The 15,536-nt window shown below is 44.5% G+C and overlaps 2 protein-coding genes across 2 annotated transcripts in view; one reads left to right on the top strand and one right to left on the bottom strand.

Moving 5' to 3' along the window:
* The first annotated feature begins 1,114 nt into the window (after nt 1-1,114).
* Nucleotides 1,115-6,285, top strand: LOC125297700. Its single transcript, XM_048248150.1, is given in 4 exon segments — nt 1,115-1,513; nt 2,193-2,860; nt 2,862-3,095; nt 5,558-6,285. Coding segments are annotated over 4 exon segments (1,539 nt in total). The 5' UTR covers nt 1,115-1,269; the 3' UTR covers nt 5,951-6,285.
* A 6,034-nt stretch (nt 6,286-12,319) lies between these two features.
* Nucleotides 12,320-15,536, bottom strand: part of map2k7 (mitogen-activated protein kinase kinase 7) — a 24,737-nt gene continuing 21,520 nt past the window's right edge. Inside the window, exon 12 of the mRNA XM_048248151.1 lies at nt 12,320-15,536. This exon is cut by the window's right edge and continues 180 nt beyond it. The gene's annotated coding sequence lies outside the window, so the exon portion shown is untranslated.

A 15,536-nucleotide genomic window follows, 5' to 3' on the forward strand; every position in this document is an offset into this window, starting at 1 on the left:
TATGCCTTGTTAGTACCATGATTATTGTGTGGGTATTTTTGTATTTCCAAATGACTAATTACTTGTATTTTAACTAAATACATTACACACTTTTATTCTCTTGCTTTTAATTCCTTTTAATTTATTTGTATGCCTTTTTGTTTTATCCTTTGTTTTGAAGTGTTTGTATATATTTATTTATTTTATTTTCTTATCCTTGGGAATTTATCATTTGGATTTTATACTTTATAGTCTTTTAATTTATATTTATGCTTTGTTTTACTTTTTTAAACTTTATCGTTTTAAAATCTGTTTTATTCTATTTTACATTATTTAACTAGCCTATATTCATGGAGTATGGCACACCTGTCTATGTATCTTCAAGGCATATAGTTTCTGTCATTCCTGCTCTAACTTACTCTAAAGCACTTTGGGTCATCTGTCGTTCGTTTAAATGTGCTATACAAATAAAATGACTTGACTTGACTTGTAGGAAACAGTAGCTGTTCTCTTTTGAGGTGTCTCTCATACAGACATTTAGGCAGAATGCACACAGAGGAGCCTGAATCCACAGTCAGCTCCATGGGCACTGAAACAGTCTCAGTCTGAATCCACAGTCAGCTCCACGGGCACTGAAACAGTCTCAGTCTGAATGTTAAATATTCTTGGCAGATGCCACGTGCTCATGCAAGTAGCCTAGGAGGCTACAGTATTTGAACTTCAGGCATGTCAATTTCACACACAAGGCGTGTTTGTGATGAACGACACACTCTCACAAAGTTTCCAGTCTTGGGAATGGATGAGCATGTATAGAGTTCCCTTGTCCCTTCATAGGCTACATTGTCAAATAGAAGGCTGAGCGTTTCTGGAGTTCAATGAGTGTTAGGCCTAGGCTACTATGCATGCATTGGACTTTTACAATAACACACAATTTTGTTGGATTTGCTCATTTTTCTGGCAGTGACTTTTGTTGCCTTTCACAAATTGCACACCTCTTCTAGATCAGATTTTGGCAAAAGTATATCCACGTTTTCCAATAGACCTAATTCAATTGCCTTTTGGTGAAGTTATTCAGACTTTCTTGTCTTGCTATTTGCCTTCTTGGTCTTGGAATTCATGGGGCAGTCCTGGGGGGAAAGGATGTGACATCACGTTACGTTATCACCTGAACGAGCCGCCATATTCCCCGTGGCTCGCACAGCCAGCTGGTTTGCTGGAGCGAAGTTGCAGGTTTCTAATTTGTTAAAGAAAGTTTTCCTCAACGCTACGATTTCGTCTGTCGGAGTCGAAATGGGTGGCAATCAGTGCTGCGTTATAAGCTGCAGGGCTTTCTCCCACGACCACCAAGGCAGAAAACTGGACAACGGGTTGTCTTTTTACCGTTTCCCGGCGTGGAAGCAGACCGGGGGAACCCAACTCTCTGACATAACAAAGAGACGTCGGATGGCTTGGATAGCCGCGGTGGGACGGTCCGACTTAACTTTCGACAAAATCCCTGTATCAATGAAGGTGTGTTCGCGGCATTTCCAGTCAGGTGAGTTAGCTCAACAAATAGCTACACGTGTATCTAAATTCAGCAAACTAGTGTCTTTAATTACTTTCTATATCGTTTGTTGTTAGCTGCTGAGTATGTGGGTCCATCTATCATTATCATGTTTGTGCACAAATTGTCAAAACACTTCTCGCATGTTTTGCAAGTTGAATTCCGCTACAATTCGCCCCTTCAGTTTACCGCGTGCACACAAAATAAGAGGTAGGCAGGCATGTCAATCTATTTTGGTGGAGTCCTGATTGGTTAATGCAGTAGGACCGCCTTGTTGTTTAGATCAAAGGGCTGAGCTGAGCGTCTAGTCTATAAGCAACTGGCTTTTCCGAGGGCATACTTACCACAATGTTGCGATTGACATGTTTGGTTGCAACAATGTGCGTTTCAGGTGGTCCTCTCTCGTTTGGTGGGCGTGTCAGGGGGTTCTATCCTATCAGTATGGAACTGTGACAAATTATTTGTTGCCCCCCACCCCCCCAAAAAAGATAAAGTAACAATGATTTTATTTATTTATTTATTTATTTATCACCTAATTATTACAATCTGTCGGTATGCTGATCCACATAATTTAAACAATTGGCTGAAATCTTAAGGTTTAATTTTATTTAGTTTGTTTGTAAATCCACTGGGGTTTTGTAACCCCTGACGATGTTCTGTGTGTCAGTAGGTCAGCCAGCCAATGATATGCTTGAGGAGGACGCTGACTGGGTGCCCCATCTGCTCCTGAAGCAGGACGAGCCCAGCGAGGCCACCACCACCACCACCACTGGCGCAGGTGGAGATGGAGACGAGCTACAGGAGCTCGACGAGGACATTCAGAATGGCGAGACGGGCGGCGGCGGTGTGGGCGGGGAGCGGTCCGAGTGCGAGTTCTGCTCGGTGCGGCGGGACCAGATCAACCGTCTGCTGGCGGAGAACCAGGAGCTGCGCTACGAGCTGGAGCGGCGGCGCTTCGACGAGCTCTTCCTGGAGGAGGACGACGACAAGGTGCGCTACTACACCGGGCTGCAGTGCTTCGCCGTGCTCATGGGCATCCTCCAGCACGTCCTGCCCCACCTGTCTGCCGCCGCCGACGACGAACACCGCCACGCCTCCGCCACAGACACGACCTCCACGACCTCATCGCCGTCGACGACGACGCCGCAGCTCTCGCCCTTCCAGAAGCTTCTCCTCACGCTGATGCGCCTGCGGCTGGACCTGCCCGTGGGCCACCTGAGCCACCTGTTTGGCGTTGCCCCGGAGACGGTGACGCGCGTGTTCCATGCGACGGTGCATGCGCTCCACGCCCAGCTCAGCCCGCTGGTGCACTGGCCTGAGAGGAGTAGCCTGCTGGCCGCCGTGCCCCCGGCCTACGCCTCGTCCCTGGGGCACGCAGCCGCCCGCCGCCGCTGTCGTCATGCTGGACTGCCTGGAGATCCCCATACAGCGGCCCAAAAGCATGAAGGGACGAGAGCAGACCTACTCCTACCAGCGACACACCTACACCATGAAGTACCTGGTCGCCATGACGCCGCAGGGGGCCATTGCCTTCATCTCGCCTGCCATTGGGGGACGGGCCACCGACATGCAGGTGAGGCTACGTAGTGTAACTATCGATCAGTCAACTTTATTAATCCAAAATATGGGCCACCGACATGCAGGTGAGGCTACGTAGTGTAACTATCGATCAGTCAACTTTATTAATCCAAAATACGGGCCACCGACATGCAGGTAAGGCTACATAGTGTAACTTTATCGATCAGTCAAATTTCTTAATCCAAAAAACGGGCCACCAACATGCAGGTAATGTTAGATGGTATAACTTTATCGATCAGTCAACTTTGTTAGTCCAAGATATGGGCCACCGACATGCAGGTAGATTGACACTTCAGTCTAATTTTATTTATAAATCGACTTTATTGATCCATGATGGGGGCACCAACATGCAGGTAGATTGATCAGTCTAACTAAATTTATCAATCAACATTATTAATCCAGTTTCCTACTTGAGTGTGCCTGTGACTTCTTTGCCATCCGAGTGGGTGTTCTCCGCAGTACGGCTGGACTACCAGTATTAGCCATTAATGATAGTCCAGAATTATTCACTTCAGTCTTTCTGTAGAACTTTGTGACATACTGTTGCAGTTGATAGTGCAGTATGCAACAAGCTACTTCAGTCTGTCTGTAGAACTTTGTGACATACTGTTGCAGTTGATAGTGCAGTATGCAACAAGCTACTTCAGTCTGTCTATGAGACTTAGATTGTGTATTTTATAAGCTATCCTCCCTTCCTCACAGTGGCGCTGCAGGTATGTGGGATTAGCACTAATTGTACTCCCTTTCCTCATGGTGTTGATATGGGATTAAAGATAACTGCTCCTTTCCTCATGGTGTTGATATGGGATTAGAGATAACTGTGCCCCCTTCCTCATGATGTTTATATGGGATTAGAGATAACTGTACTCCTTTCCTCATGGTGTTGATATAAGATTAAAGCTAACTGTCAGGGAAGAGGAGTTGATATGGGATTAAAGATAACTGTGCCTCCTTCCTCATGGTGTTGATATGGGATTAGAGATAACTGTGCCCCCTTCCTCATGGTGTTTATATGGGATTAGAGATAACTGTACTCCTTTCCTCATGGTGTTGATATAAGATTAAAGCTAACTGTCAGGGAAGAGGAGTTGATATGGGATTAAAGATAACTGTGCCTCCTTCCTCATGGTGTTGATATGGGATTAAAGATAACTGTGCCCCCTTCCTCATGGTGTTGATGTGGGATTAAAGATAACTGTACTCCCTTTCCTCATGGTGTTGATATGGGATTAAAGATAACTGTGCCCCCTTCCTCATGGTGTTGATGTGGGATTAGCGCTAACTAGGGGTAGGCGATATGGACAAAAAATAATATCTCAATATTTTTTACGATAATTAGTCGATATCCTTTAAAAAAATGTTTTTGTTAAAGTCCGAGTTACTTTACAGCTCATTATTTATAAATAGCGTCATTACAATAATAACCAATAACCTAACCTGTGACTTTTTAACCAAATCAACCAGTGCATTGTCACTCTGACACACTTGGGTGTGTGGCAATGACATGGTCTAGCCAGCTACATTAGAGAAGATTAATAGGCCTAACAGTTTCCCAAGAGAAAGTCTGAAGCTGAAGTTCTTTTCAAACCTTTACATAGGATTCACTGTAAAACTAAGCAGACCAACAGAGTACATCTCAGTTAATTCCTTCTATGTTTTGTTTAAGAGCAATGTAGGCTAGCATTCCAAGTTACAGAATATAAACGAATGCGTTAGCTTATGGCTAATGTATATGAGAAATCCCATAGAGATGCTAACGGTTAGCATAATCCGTAAACGTAGAGAGAGAACTTCAGTCCATTTACAACAGTTACTTGAGAACAGTTCTTTGTTTACAACTGACTATTAAAATACTCAAAGGCTAATGTTTTCTCTCCATATAATACCATGTAGGAAAAAACTTGACTGCCTCATCAATGCTACTTGAACAAATACTTGACAAAAGTAGCCGCATAAAATCCCAAGTAGGCTACTCTCGCTGCACAAAATAAACATTAGGCATGCGTGTGGGACAACGTTGTGACCCACTAGTGATCACGTGACACTTGCTCTGCTGCAGCCAGCTTCTCCCGCATACACCTCTCTCAGTCCTCAATGGGTGATTTTGAGTGTTTTTTCCCCATAAGTAATTTAAATACTCAATAATGTCAAATTGCACATCGTTAAAACAACAATCACGATATTATCGCAGACGATATATATCGCCCACCCCTAGCGCTAACTGTGCCTCCTTCCTCATGGTGTTGATATGGGATTAAAGCTAACTGTCAGGGAAGAGGAGTTGATATGGGATTAAAGATAACTGTGCCTCCTTCCTCATGGTGTTGATATTGGATTAAAGCTAACTGTCAGGGAAGAGGAGTTGATATGGGATTAGCGCTAACTGTACTCCCTTCCTCGTGGTGTTGATATGGGATTAGCGCTAACTCGACTCCCTTCCTCGTGGTGGTGCTGCAGGTTGCGGAGGCCAGCGGGATCCTGGAGCGGCTCTCGAGCGGAGACTACGTGCTGGCAGAGCGCGGCTTCGAGCTCAAGGAGAGCGCGGGCGTCATGTGCGCGCAGGTGAAGTCGTCGGCGTTCGGGAAGGGCCGGAGGCAGTTGGACGTGAAGCGCCCGGAGGAGACGCGGGCGCAGGTGGCGAACGTACGGGCGCACCTGCAGCAGGTGGCGGAGGCGAGCCGGGTGCAGCAGCACTTCATGCTGCTGGAGAGGATGACGGTGCCCGTCAACATGCTGCTGCCCCCCCCATCAGGGGGCGCCGACCAGCTGCCGCTGCTCGACAAGATCGTCACCGTCTGCTGCGCCCTGCTGAACATGTGCCCCAACATCCACGAACTATCAGCTGAGTGAGTGTGTGTGTGTGTGTGTGTGTGTGTGTGTGTGTGCCCCAACATCAACAAACTATCAGCTGAGTGAGTGAGTGTGTGTGTGTGTGGGTGTGTTTGTTGCTGAACATATGCTCCAACATCAACAAACTATCAGATAAGTGAATAAGAGGGTGTGTGTGTGTGCGTGCGCTGCGAGCTGCTAAACATGTGCCTCAACATCATCAAATAACCAGACGTGTGTGTGTGTGTGTGTGGATAGATAGATCTATGCGTGTGCAGTGTGTGTATGTTAAACACGAACAACTTATGAAATCTGACAGCCCCACAGATTGTCCTTTGTTGAAGACTCAGAAAAAGGTGCGTCAGAAAAGGTGCTGCTAAACATGTGCCTCAACATCATCAAATAACCAGACGTGTGTGTGAGTGTGGTGCGAGCTGCTAAACATGTGCCTCAACATCAAATAACCAGACGTGTGTGTAAAGGTGCCTCCAGTTGCTCTTTCATTACCGTTTACTCTGTTAATATTGTGTATATAAAACTATATTTTTTATTTTATCTTTTGTACATCTTGTTTATTCTATCCCATGGTCAGTTTTATTTTCTTGTCTTCTCCAACAGCTTTGAGAGCTATATCGCCTGTTGTGCTGTAGCCTCTGGGTCTTCTCCAACAGCTTTGAGAGCTCGCCTGTTGTGCTGTAGCCTCTGGGTCTTCTCCAACAGCTTTGAGAGCTATATCGCCTGTTGTGCTGTAGCCTCTGGGTTTTCTTTTTTCTGTTTCATTTTAGTTGGTATAAAAGTATGTCTTCTCAGACTGTTCTGTATGCCCGTGGGAAAATGAACATATCCTCTCTTTCTATATGTATTGCTAGTAGAGGGAGATTGTTTAATAGTTCATGAGTTAACTTGATAATTGATGTCGGGGGGAGGCATTTTTCTGGGGGAAAAGTTTACACGCTTGTGAAGGACTCTTGTGACCCACCATTAACTGACGTCCAGGGGTCCAACAGAGCATTTGGTATACGAGAGACTCCCTGCGAATGACCGTGCCAAGCTTGTAAAGTCTTTATTTAATGGCAAGGACTCGGCTGACCCATTAAAAAAACAAAAACGGTTGTATGTGTGGTACTGCAGAACTGACTGTATTGGGCCACAGTGAGGTGTTTGCTACAGGGCCCCGTTACCAATAAAACACCTTTCTGACTGTGCAAATGATGAGGTTTAATGTCTTCTGTGGTGTCATAATGAGGTTCTAAACTGACCTGTCCATTTACCGTTAGGAAGAATGAACAACAGTCCAAACTGCAGCACTGCGGTACGAAACCTTTTCAATGTACATCACATCTGAACAAATTAGCGGACACGTAACGAGTGCTTTTGGAACTTTAATTTTTATTTCTTTTTCATATTTAATTTTATTATTTTTTTTTTTTCGCTTTTTTTTTTTTCAGCTTTACTTTTCCAAAAAAATCCTGAGGTATTCACAATATAATGGCATTTATTCAGTTCGGAAACAAGACAGGAGCAGAGATGCTCAAAGAAAAGGGGGGGAAACTACACAAAATAAACAAAAAATAGAATACAAACTAATTAAAAGAAAAAAAAAAAAAAAAAAAAGTTGTACAGCTTCCAGAAATGTGCGAGAATAAAACAGAAACATCATTCCTTAAAAGATTCCACCGTGGCTCAAAACCACCTTTGCGTTTTCTCCATGTTAATTTTATTTGGTGCACTTTTAAAACTTAAAACAAAAATTAAAATAAAATAAACCCGCAGCCTCCTGATGTTTCCCCAACCTGGCTTTGTGAAGTGCCGAGCCAGAGCCTTGCTTTTCACAACATCTCCACTTGGGCGGCATACATGCCTGCGTGCTTGTTAGACCTACCCAAACAATCAATCAAACAAACAAAAGCAGCTGACTTTGCACCCCAAGGAAACACTATTATATGACGGATTTAATTACACCGAAGAAGGAAAGAAGCCACGATAAAGATGGTGCCGTCCAATCAGAACAGAGACGACGGATGCTGTCCAATCAGAACAAAGAGGATGGGTGCCCTCAAGAGTAGACAAGCTGATTGGGTTTCTGAGTCTATGAAACCCCATCGGAGGCTAGATAGTAAAAGATATACAATCACAAACCTTTTGCAAAGGGGTGTGGTTTAATAGGCTTCTGCCCCTGTTCTCAATACATCTGAGCATTCAGTGTCAGCCAACACCAAAATCCAAACAAAATAATGATATTATTATTATTATATATTTATATATTTATACAAGTCATTATAAATATTTTTTTTAACATACACCAGTTTTTAATTTTTGTTCTTGCCCCAGACATCATGTAAGTTTGACTGCTCAAATCAAAATAAAAAAAAAATAATGACAATTCAAAACGTAGAGACAGTATAAGAAGGCTTTCTGATCAGGGAGACGGTGTCCAGTGGAAACCTGTTCACTTCCCGACACACGGTTCTACAAAGCACTGCAGATCTCAGAAAAACATTGAGTCAAAGATTGTTATCCATAATAATAATAATAATAAACAAAAAAAACAACAACTCTAACAAACAATGAAAAGCAGGCAAGATATCCTAACGCATTCCTCATAAGACAGGACTCGTATCTTTGCCAAAAAAAAAAATAAAATCCTGCAGGAAGCTTATATGACGAACACAAAAATGTGAGAAAGAGGGTGGGGCTATGTAAATGGGGGGAGGGGCTTGATGGTCAACAATCATAAGGAAACAAACAAATGGAACATGACAAACAAATGAACAAACACAAACAAAGCTGGTTGAAAAAAGAAACATCAAATTCTCAGTAAAAAGCGATGTTGGCAGGCGACTGGGCGGAAGATGCCCTGTGAACTCCCCCTTGACCCTCCCTGCCACCTTTCCAAACCGCGTTCACACGAAGAAACAAACCAAGAACAGAAATCATTTGCAGCTGAACACTCCCCCAACAGTCTCTCGATCACACACTCACACATACACACAAAACATCTTTGATCAATTTGGTGTGTCTGCCCTGAATACAGTAAGAATTGCACATACACACAGTCACACACACACACAGCTTGAGAGACTCTGCCTATAATGAAAACACTCGAATAACAGCTATTTAAATGACACACTAAAATAATAAAAAAAAACAAAAGCCTCCAAGATAATCATTTGAAATCAACCAACAACATTATCATCAACAACAAAATTATGACAACAATAATAAAAATAATAATAATAATGTATAGTAAAGATTTCAATAGCAGAGTGAGGGGAGTCTGAAGCAAAGCATACTGTTCTCAATGGTTCTGATGTCGCCTTGGTAACACAGGTAAGCAGAAGAGAGGGGAGGGGCCCTCACCGCGGCAACCCCCCCCCCCAGAACCAAAGCCAGAGGTGAAGGCAACCAGGACACAAAGGGGGAAAGATGACAGCAGAACACAGGAAATCATCAAAGGGGGAAAGATGACAGCAGAACACAGGAAGTCATCAAAAAGTCTTTCAGTTTCGCCCATTATTATCGCTTAGCCCAACCAGGGAAAAGCATAAAAACAAATAAACAATCCAAAACGGGAAAAAAAAAAAAAAAAACAAAACAAAAACAATCAGCAGAACAGAATATCATAAAAGATGTAAAAATATAAATAAACTTTTTCTTCTTGTGTGGTTTCCCCTGACCCCAAGCCCACAGGCCAGGGGGGCAGTTATACTAGAGACAATAACATGCCCACGGGGCCAGGGGGGCAGTTATACTAGAGACAATAACATGCCCACGGGGCCAGGGGGGCAGTTATACTAGAGACAATAACATGCGCTTCATATACTTACAGCCTAGAACTAACACCCAGCTAACCCCCCAAATACAATCCTTAAATAGAAACCAGCTCATTCAACACACTACACGCCACCACTCCATCTCTTCCCGTCTGTCTCTCACACACACTCTCTCTCTCTCTCTTCTTGTCCTCCTAAACTGTATCAGGTTTTGTTGAAGGCAGAATGGTAGAATGGTTAATGGTAGAAGATTTAGCCAGCCAACCGCACACTCAAACTCACAGACACGCACACACAGACACACACAGCGAGCTGATGTGCAACAGAAGAGGTGAGGGGTGCAGCTGCTGCCTGCATAGTGTTGGATATTTGGTTTAGTTACATAGGGGGGTTTGGTGATAATCAACGGGGGTGGGGTGGGGGTGATAATCAACTCATCAGCTAGTCAAATCATTACTGGTGCCGCCACAGCTCGCACAGGCGCACGCACCACACACACACACAGTAGCCAACGACTATAGCGACTTCTGTGTTCTAGGTGGGGAACATGACTCTTAAGTTGATAATGGGAACATGTGATCATTAGGTTCTATTGAAAAGGCTTTCTCTCTCTCTCACACACACACACCAACTGAGACAGTTCAGGCAAGACAGATCTAGAGAAGACAGTGGATGCAAACACACCTGTCCTAAACTGTGTGTGTGTGAGATGGTGGGACAGTAATGTGTGAGTGAGTGTGTGTGTGTGTGAGGGTGTTTTGGGGGCAAGTCAGCGGAGTATTTGGTTTTGTGTGATTGGCTAGAAGGGACCAATGTCTTTGCTTAGAGTTCCGTGATTGGTCCGGGCTTTCTACAGGCCCCGCCCACCCCCAACATGGGACTCTCAATGACATCACCACCATCATCATCACCACCATCATCATCCACCACCATCGTCACCACCACCATCGTCACCACCATCAGTTCGACCGGCGTCTTTGACTCCTCCCTCTTGTGTCAGAGTATGAATAATTGGCTGACCTGATTGGCTGCCTGGCTAAGTAGCAGTGACATGATTGGTTGACTGGCTGAGAAACAGAGCCATGATTGGTTGGTTGGTTGGTACCATCGTTAAATGAGTAACCTTCGCTACACTCTTTCACATTGTCATTATTAAGCAACACTTAGAGATTGACAGGTCAACAGACAGACAGACAGGTCATAGGTCATAGGTCAAGGGGCATCACATCGCAGACATCTGCAGAGGTCAAAGGTTAACCCAGGCAGAGAAGATACATGGCTGCAGTCAGATCGTTTGATAAGCTTCAGAAGGTTCCTGGCAGAGTGAAATGACCCAGGCGTACCCGGGTTAAGCTCGAAGACCGAACAGAAGATAAGATCTAAAGGAGGATAGTCTCTAAATGCTTGGGAAAAGGTGCTTCAGTATGTAATGGCTTCACTGACTGGAGAAAGCGTCATATTCCCTTATATATAAAGATGTCCTTCTATTCAATAACTTCTGTATTAGTTTGGTATTGTTATTATAACTATATATTAGTTATTCTGAAAATTGCCTCGTAAATGATTACGTAAACATAAAATATTTGATTACTTCTTAAGCTTGATTGTAGTCTTGGAGGGATCTGCCCCCTTGATCTCTCAGATTAGTTTGGCACCATCTATAGCTGACCCTCTAAAGATGCGGGTTTTTGAACATTCTAACATAAGATTCCGTTCCGCAACAACTCAAGGTTCTAAAATGCTATGTTGAATTCAATGACCCAGATATTCTTTAGAACGTTCATTTTCTCTGACTAGAAGTTTGGCATAATCTACAGCAGACTAGCTGACCCACTGAGACGCTCTGGTCATGTCCGAGTTCCCTGTTACGCTACAGGTTTGAGTTATGTCAGCCGTCAGTAGGATACCACTACTTCCCCCTGTGCTGCAACAATTAGCTTCCACTATAATCAATGAAAGTAGCTACCACCAGACGTGAAAGTGACATGTACGTTCGAAAGAAATAGAGCAGTCTGCTAAAACATTTTTTTTGTTTTTAGGTTTTTACGCGTAGGTAAAACGGAAATCTTTAGTTACGCGCCCAGTGTAGCTTCCAAGTTAGACGCTACAGGTTTGAGTTATTTCAGCCGTCAGTAGGATACCACTACTTCCCCCTGGGGATGAATAAAGTCATCCATCTATCAGACGAACAGAACCAGGCGCAGCGTATCGTGAGCAGCCAAAACTCTAGCTTAGGATCTGCTCTGTGAAATTAGGAAATGACAGAAAGCTACACATGCAAGTACAGAAGGCATGACTGCAACTAGCTCTGATTGGTTGGATTTAGCAGGAATCGCGTGGACTTGGATCTGTTTAGTTGGATTTCGCAGTAGTTGCATAAATCCGGCCTCGATTGGCTGGATCTGGCTCAAATCCGGACCCTAATGCAGGAAGTGGAAGTCTGGTCTCCACTTTTCTCTCTGTAGTGTGTGTGTGTGTGTGTGTGTGTGTGTGTGTGTGTGTGTGTGTGTGTCCAGTATGACTTGTTGGTCTGTAGATCACTCAGTCATGTCCTGTCCTGTCCTCTTCCTCACGTTCTGTACTTCATCCCTCCCTCCCTCCCTCCCTCCCTCCCTCCTCTCTTTATTTACATATTTCTTTCTTTCCCGTCATATATTTGGTTCGAGTCCCAGAGAGCGTCCGATTCCAGAACACACTTGGCCCCGGACCGGCGCCGGTCGTGTCCCAGACCCATGCCAGACCCGTGCCAGGCCTCAGGGGTCGACTTCTGCAGCTCTGTTGGAATATTTTGGTTTTTCTTTAGAGAATCATAAAAACAACACAGCAGCGTTTCTATAGCAACAAAACAACAACAGCAGCAGCAGCAGAAACGGTATCAAAACAACAATAAGAATAATAAATAATGATCAAATAAAGTCGAATCACCAAGCTCCTTTAAAAATAAACATGAAAGAATTCAAATGACAAAACTGACTAAAACTGTTATAACTGCTAAATCTCTCCCTCGCTATGTGTTTCCTGGGCGAGTGCTCACCGTTGGTGAACTCCACAGGACACAGAGTTGGAGGGCAGGACAGCCTTCACGTGAAAGACACGGAGACAGGTTCAAGTTCGGCGCTTTTTACGAACTCATCTCCTCCTCCTCCTCCCCCCCTGGAGGAGACCACAGGAGACGTGTTCAAGTTCGGCGCTTTTTAAGAACTCTTCTCCTCTCCTTCAGCAGAAGAGGAGCATAAAACATCACCTTCTTTCTTAACTTTCATAACTTCTTCACATCCCCTTCAAAACCACACAGCACGTAAACAACCCAACTGAAAAACACAATTTTTCTTTCCTTCTGCCAAACTTTCTTTTCCCTCTTTACTTTATATCCTTATTCCTCCTTCATCACCCTATCCACATCCAGATCCATCACAATCCATCTCTCTCTCTCTGATTCATCACCCTATCCACATCCAGATCCATCTCTCTCTCTTCCTCAGTTCCTTCTTAATCTGTTGATCAACTTCCCAGATTCTCTCTCTTTTCTTTCAGCCCTCTCTCTGCCCACTGAGCTCTCAAACTACCCCACGCCAAGTGCCCTGAGCTCTCAAACTACCCCACGCCAAGTGCCCTGAGCTCTCAAACTTCCCCACACCACATGCCCCTAGTCCTGAAAACTACCCCATACCACATGCCCTGATCCACCACCCAGTTAAGGTGGCATGACCAGATCAGTTCCTGCTCTGACATCACTTCCTGTTCAGGACTCCTCCTCTCTCTCCACCACCCAGTTAAGGTGGCATGACCAGATCAGTTCCTGCTCTGACATCACTTCCTGTCCAGGACTCCTCCTCTCTCTCTCTCTCAACAGTGCTCTGATTGGTGGTTTGGCTAGAAGAGTGGTATTTGGGGCAGGGGTGGGGGCATGTCTATGTCGGAGAGGTGCATCACCACAGTACTCGTCTCTCCAGTGCTCTGATTGGTGGTTCGGCTTGCAGAGGGGCGTGTCTGTGTCTGCGCATCATAACCGCTTTGGCTTCTGATGTGGCCGGTGCCCCAGTGGCATCCAAAGCCACGTGTGTGTGTGTGTGTGTTTATAGAGCAAAAGCCAGCAACAGAATGAGAGTGAGCATGTGTGAGTATGCACGCAAGACTGAGTATGCCTGAGTAAGAGAGACATTATGTCTGTGTGTGTGTGTGTGTGTGTGTGTGTATGTGTATGTGTGAGAGAGTGAGTGTCTTGGTTTTTTCGCTTTGGTAATGAAGAACATCTCTGGTATCCTACACCCTAGAACCCGGTTCTACTGCGGAAAAGCTAATCACGTTCTTTTCCTTATTCTCTCTTAATTTACACCTTCACCTCTCTCCATCTCCCTCTCTCTGCTTCCCTGAGATATCACTGCACAGACAGCATCTGAGCCTGGGTGCAGAGCTCATTCCCAATAGGCTAGAATTTCACCAGAAGACGCTCTGATTGGCTAGGATCTCATCCCAACATCAGACCCTGAAAGGCTAGAATCTCAACAGATCTGATTCTGATTGGCTGAGCGTAAGTTGCAGTCGGTCCTCCATCTTGCTTCATTTCTGCCATTCTGAGAGAACTATCGCTAAATCTTTTTTTTTTTTTTTTTTGATTAGGTTTTATTTTTCGCATTTAGTATTCAAATCCTGTTAACTCCACAGAAGTGGAGTGGTTAACATGATATAGTCGCTAAATCTGATTGGTTAATCAGTCTAGTAAGAGAAGATTGGTGTAGTAGTCTAGTAAGACCAAATCTGATTGGTGGATCTGACTAAAAGGGGTTAGACCTTGTACTAACACAGAAAATAACTGGTTTGATTACGGAGTATTGATTACAACACAATAGTAACCCCAAGAGGGACCAAATCAGTGAAGCCGGCTAAATCCTGAAGACCACACACAAACACACACACACACACGGCTTGAAGTAGCAACACAGTGGCTGTGTGAGACAGCAGAAGGTACCGGAACACGAGGGTGAGCATGAGTCTGAGGGACGTCTGTCTGTTTGTTTGTCTGTCAATCAATCCATCCATCCATATTTTAATAAAATTCACCAGAGTTGAACCTGATTGGTTAGAATCCCACCAGATCACATCGCGATTGGTAAGTAACCCACCAGATCAGATCCTGATTGGCTAGAATCCCACCAGATCACCATCCAGTCATGACATTCTCAAGTCCCCCCCACACACACACACACCCTCCCGCTTTATGCCCTCATCAAAGCAACTCCTCCATTTCTACACCTCTTCATCTGTCCATCCTTTCATCCGTCCATCAGGATTTCTCCACTGCCGTCTCAGTTCATCTCTCGCTCTCCTTCTCTTCAGTTCTGCTCCATTCAAGTCCATTCATCTTCCTCCTATACCGAGCGTGTGTGTGTGTGTGTGTGTGTGTGTGTGTGTGTGTAGTGTAGTGTCTAGCAGAGTGTGTGTGTGTGTACACACTAGTGTCTTATTTTTGCTGCCAGCTTCAAATGTAGAAAAGCTTACGCAGTACTGACAGTTATGTTTGGATAATTACATGAGGGTATACAGTGTGTGTGTATGTGTGTGTGTGTGTGTGTGTGTGTGTGTGTGTGTGTGTGTGTGTGTGTGTGTGTGTCAGTGTCACAGCTCTGCTTGTTCTAGATCTGGTGCAGCAAATGGGGGTTATAATTGTATTTAATACAATGAGTGTGTGTATGTGTGTGTGCTGTCGGTTTAAGTACTGAGCTGTGGGTAAGGGGTTGAGTGTGTGTGTGTGTGTGGTTGGCTTAAGTATTGAGCTGTGGAGTTACACGCGCGCGCGCGTCTGTGTGTGTCTGTGTGTGTCTGTGTGTGTCTGT

The sequence above is a fragment of the Alosa alosa genome, chromosome 7 (assembly GCF_017589495.1).
Source record: "Alosa alosa isolate M-15738 ecotype Scorff River chromosome 7, AALO_Geno_1.1, whole genome shotgun sequence".
Classification (NCBI taxonomy): domain Eukaryota; kingdom Metazoa; phylum Chordata; class Actinopteri; order Clupeiformes; family Clupeidae; genus Alosa; species Alosa alosa.